Here is a 5,416-nt window from a genome sequence, read left to right as displayed (position 1 = left end):
AACTCAAGATCTGTTGGACGTCTAAGAGCAATTAATCTTCCCGGAAGCATGATCTCCTATTGTGTTTAACCAGTCTGCAAACGGCTTAGTACTGTTAGTGTAAGGAATACTTATTGGTTCAATGGTCAAAATACAACCGTAAGCTCTCGAATGACACTTATGAAATAAATGTCGGTTCTGAATCTGAATTCACTGGGAATCTCTATCAATGAACTAGATGTCGGTACTGAATTTGAATTCACTGGGAATCTCTATCAATAAACTGTAATCCTTTTATACCCATGAAACAAAGTATAATAACTTATATATTAGTTGTACTTTTTAAGGATATTGTGAATTAGAGTAGTGTTTATTTTGGCATATTCAATCAATGACATGCACATGTGAACTTTGTATTTGTATGCCATACTTATCGAATAATTTTATTATTAAGACACATTTATAATCATTGTGATCGAGAAGAAGGAAAATAATATATATATTATTTTTAAATATTTATATGATAATTAAATATTATTTTTAATAATAATAACTAAAATAGTTTATATAAATCAAGGGTAATATAATCTTTTATTAGTTTATATAATTAATACTACCTAAGAATAATTTACCACCAAATTCTTTTAATTGAGTTACCTAATGTCAACTAATTTAGATAGTGTATTCAATATTAGTGTAACCAGTTAAACCAAATTAATAAACATTTGAAAGAAACACAACCAACTTAATGAGATTTTAAGATAGTTTTCACCTTTTAACACAATTTCTAACCATATACCTAAAATAAATTGCAGAAATCAAATACATTAAGTCCCATATAACAATAAAAAAACATCAAGGAAACACATTTACAAGTCCTTGTCAACTATTTCAAGTAACAAACAACAACATTAAAAAGACCTGGTAAAAGATCCAGCCATTTATCGAGACACCGCAGGCCCAAAGTACATACAGATAGGCGGATTAATCCTGAACAACGAAAGAAGCGCAGAAGGAATCGTCCAAATCCCATCTCCACATATCAAACCAGAAGCAACCGCCCCAGCATAATCTTCCGATTCCTTCTTGTTAATTTTCTCCCATACAAACAATATCACGGTCCCAACAAACATATCGATAGCAAAATAAGCTCCAATATAAAAAGGAACCGCCATTGCCATCGGAATCGGTATATACCCAGAAACACTCGAAGGCGTCACATCTTTCAAAAGATTCACAATTAAAGCCGCTATAAAGAACCCACAACAAATAGCCAAACAATGTTTGGGAAGCTCTGAAAACCCTTCAACTCCGAGAATTGCCATTTCTCTAAATATAACCGCATAAGGAGCCTTATAAGGACCGTCTGGCGATCCAATATCAAATGCGGTCCAAAACATCCAAAATGTAAGCGGAGAAAGCACGCAACCCATAGCTGTTCCGATCAATTGGCTGACGAACATGGATTTGGCTGACGATAGCGTCAGATAACCTGTTTTGAAATCTTGCATCAGATCGGCTGCAGTTGCAACGATCGACATCATGACACCACAAGCGGCTAAACCTGCTATGACTCCTCCTTCTGTTCCGACTGTTGCTGCGATTGTGAAGAGACCTATTTTTCCATAGGTGGATGCTAAACTCCAGTCTGTGAGACCAGTTCCATAGGAATTGCAGAATGCAAGAGCTGGAGCAAAGAGATACGAACAGAGGACTAGATACCACTTGAGAGGAGGGAAGATTGATGGAATTATAGCCATTGATATTGCAGCAAGGCAGATGTAACCGGAAGCAGCGATCCATGATGGTATCTTGTCTTTTAGAAATACCTCGTCCCTTTTCTTCTGTAGCAATAGCAACTCCGAATTCTCTTCACCTGGAAAATGTATCTTAGAATCAACTTCAAAAGTTCTAATGTCTCGGTTGAGAGTAAGAGAGCTCGTTTGATGTGGGTTTTTTACTCAAACCTCAACCATCCTATCATATATCTTTTGATCCATCGAATCACTCAATTCATTGACCAAAATACTAAAATCCCATTACGTTATTTTTATAAAATTTTCATCAAACAAGGTTTTTGGAAAAAACCCACTAAAACCCTCAAATAACCAACATCAAACAAGATCTAGAAGCAACCATTAAGAACACTCTAGACTTAAAGGAGATCATGACTGCGGAGAGTCAAGCTAACCACCCTTGGGAATAAACCCGGGTCACAAAAAAAAAATATGGAAAGAGGTGCAGGCATCAAATACCAGACACAAATGCCCAGACAAACAGATGAAATACAAATTCTTACCTAGATCCTCTTCTTTAGTGGTTGGAAGGTCCTGTTTGGAGCTCTTCTTGCACATTTCCCAAATGGTCAATGAAATAATCTTAATCAAATTGTACAGGCCGTCACCAAGTATAAGGGAAATAGCAATAAAGACCTGGGAATTAACAGTTCAGACAATTGGCAAAATAAGTAATAGTTATGCATCATTAAATAAGATTCTGTAACTTTATCTTCTAAAAATCTCATACCTTGTATCCATAAAGACCTTTGAAGTCATTGTTACCAAGATCAGCTGGATACCAATCTCCTGCGTGCTGAGAAATGAAGGGCCAGAGAAAACCCCATGAAATGATAGCACCCAACAGAACTGAACAATTCACTATGTGAGGACATATAAGTCCACAACCAACATATGTCGGACTGAAATCAAAGTAGAATCTACACGAACCAAAACAAATCACTGTCAAGGAATTTCTAACGATCTGTGAACTTAATTCATTGAAAAAACGATAGTTGAACAAAAGATTTACGTATTTTTGTAGAGGGCAAGTCCAAGCGTAGGAAAGTTATCAAACCCACATGAATCTCCAACTCCACTGAAGAACCATTTAAAGCAACTCCAAACAAAACTTATGCTCAGATACTTCCCAAGACATGTCACTTGTTTCCTGCACAAAGAAAGAACTCAGAATGGTTCATAGACAGACCTAATTAGACATGTTTCCTCTTACCCTGCAAGTTCTGCTCCCATGTTAGTATGGAAGCTGTTTATTAACATTGCTGTGGCTGTTCCACTGGGGTATGTGAGTTTGTAGTCCATCACCATAACCTATTATGGTAGGGAGCAAATAAGAACAATAAGAACAAACCTTCTTTTAAGTGTTGGAGAATTTTATATGCAGAATCATGCCCAAAATTACACCTAAGATCTTTGTTTCTAACTAATTAAGACCAATCATTGTTCATAATCATCAAAAAGATCAGATAATTCAGTCTATACCTTGCGAAGTGGGACAAGACTAAAAAGACCAAGGAAACTAACGACGAATAAGAAACCCATCATCCACAACAAACCAGGTTCAATAATGTCTTGTGCCCGATTTCCAGGATAGCCCTCCCCAATTAACTTATAAGTCTTCTCATCCATAGCAATCAAATATGAACCAAACCCCCCTGGCATAAGAAAAAAAAAAAGAGAGAGAGTCAAAACAGTATCAGATGAGTTTGATTCAAGGAAACTAGTTCATCTGTTTGGGTGATAAAACAGATGGAGAAATGTTCTTTCTTACCGCTGAAAGCAAGGCCATAACAAGCGACAACGCAGGTCTGAATAACAGTGTTTTCCTGCCGGGTAAAAGGTCTTACAGACAAACCCAGTTTGGGGAGGAAGGTGGTCCATGATTTGACAAAGAAGAAACCCAGTAAACCAGCAGCAACATTAAGGGATGGAATGATTCCTACCGTGAGATTGAGCTTGTGGGTTATGATACAGAAGAGAGTTCCAAGGATAGCGCTAACCACTAAACCTCTTATCGTGATCTGTTCTTTCCATTCTGGAATAGTTTCATCCGCATCTGATAGTTTGACTCCCTTAGTTTTCGCTTGATGTTCATCATGGAGCAATGGCTCCGAAATCTCCATAGCCGATGAAGTTTCGGTTCCCATTTGATTCCTTCTTCTTGATCCAATTATGAACGGGAAAAACAAATTCTTTTGTGTTTTGGGGTTAGGGTTTTTACCCTTTGATTCCTCTTCCTCCTATATCTACGAACATCTGCTGAATCTCAATTCGATTAACTAGACGGTCCAAATTGAGTTTTTTTTTAAGTTAGAGATGATAACGATTGAAAACTAAAAGCTTGTTTGTTTGATTTCGTATTATTCAAGATTTTTATTACTGTTCCCTAAAAAAAAATTATTATTTAAAATCAAATATGTAATCCTAATATATATATTAATACTTATTTTTTAAAGTGTCCGGATTGGAGAGATGTGTTTAATTTGAATATATACGTGAGAGTAAATGAATATTTGGGTCGGATTGTGAATTGACCCGTCCATAAACTTAATACAATTTAAAATAAAATTAAAAATGATATATATATGTTTCGAAATCGCAACCTAACAAAAACAAATATACCATTTAACTAACCAAGTTAATAACACTTTATATTTTAAATTTAAGCACAAAATTAGATGAACGCGAGATATTTTAACAATATAAGTTCAACGTTTTAACTAACTAATATTTATATTTTAAAGTGTCCGGATTGTCAGGTCGAGAGATATGTTTAATTTGGATATATATATGAGAGTAAATTGATATTTAAGTCGGATTATGAAAAATAATATAATTACTTATTAAAAAATAATTATGAAATGAAATTTGCGAAATGAAAAATGGGTATCTATGAAAAAAAATCTTTTTTTAACATTTTTTTTTCTTTTTTAACCATTGACATGGTGGTACGTTATTTCCTCTCCAAATTTTCTAATATCATTTTAATATCAATTTTTTTACACAATTTTGCACTTAACCATGTCATCATGTTCCTCACATTTATCTATTTTAGTCAAGCAATAATCTAATTCACATATTTAATCACCTTATCTCTTATCTTTAAATTGAACTTTTCATAATTAATTTTGTGACATCATTCCGAGTATTTTTCACCCAACTTATAATGACATACAACGAGACACAATCTCATTCGCATATTAATCATAATTATATCTTATTTTCAAATAAACTTTCATGGATTTGTGACCTTATTTCGAGCATTTTGCATTTGACGATCTCAACTTTACTGATTTCTTATTATAATTTTGATCAATTATTAATCTCATATTTAATTATAATTATCTTCTCAAAATCATCTACATCAATCTTTTTTAAATTAACTCATATTTAATTAAATAAATCGTTACTCTTATATTTAATTAAATTGTTGTTAGAATTGTCTTGTGAACCAAACAAGCTAAGGGGATATTTTATTTTTCAGATTCCCAATGAAATGGGGGTGATCCGGCGATATTTGTGGATCCACAATCCAAAGTTATATGATAATGACTGCTTTATTGAGATTTTATTTTATTTTTATTAAACATATATTATTTGTAACAAAATATAACACTATTATATAACATATTTTGGAAATT

General features: G+C 33.7%; 1 protein-coding gene across 1 annotated transcript; it reads right to left on the bottom strand.

The window, feature by feature from the left end:
• Nucleotides 1–775: 775 nt before the first annotated feature.
• On the bottom strand, nucleotides 776–4,037 carry LOC124933878 (probable metal-nicotianamine transporter YSL6). Its single transcript, XM_047474320.1, has 7 exons — nucleotides 3,547–4,037; nucleotides 3,258–3,430; nucleotides 2,989–3,086; nucleotides 2,788–2,925; nucleotides 2,506–2,695; nucleotides 2,279–2,411; nucleotides 776–1,855 (listed from the first exon to the last, which is right to left on the bottom strand). Exons 1-7 carry the CDS (start codon nucleotides 3,920–3,922, stop codon nucleotides 921–923), a joined length of 2,043 nt encoding a protein of 680 aa, XP_047330276.1. The 5' UTR covers nucleotides 3,923–4,037; the 3' UTR covers nucleotides 776–920.
• Between the last annotated feature and the right edge of the window lie 1,379 nt (nucleotides 4,038–5,416).

This window comes from Impatiens glandulifera, chromosome 4 (genome assembly GCF_907164915.1).
Source record: "Impatiens glandulifera chromosome 4, dImpGla2.1, whole genome shotgun sequence".
NCBI classification, from domain to species: Eukaryota; Viridiplantae; Streptophyta; class Magnoliopsida; order Ericales; family Balsaminaceae; genus Impatiens; species Impatiens glandulifera.
The sequence above is the reverse complement of the archived record's forward strand: the minus strand, read 5'-3'. Positions and strand labels throughout refer to the sequence as shown.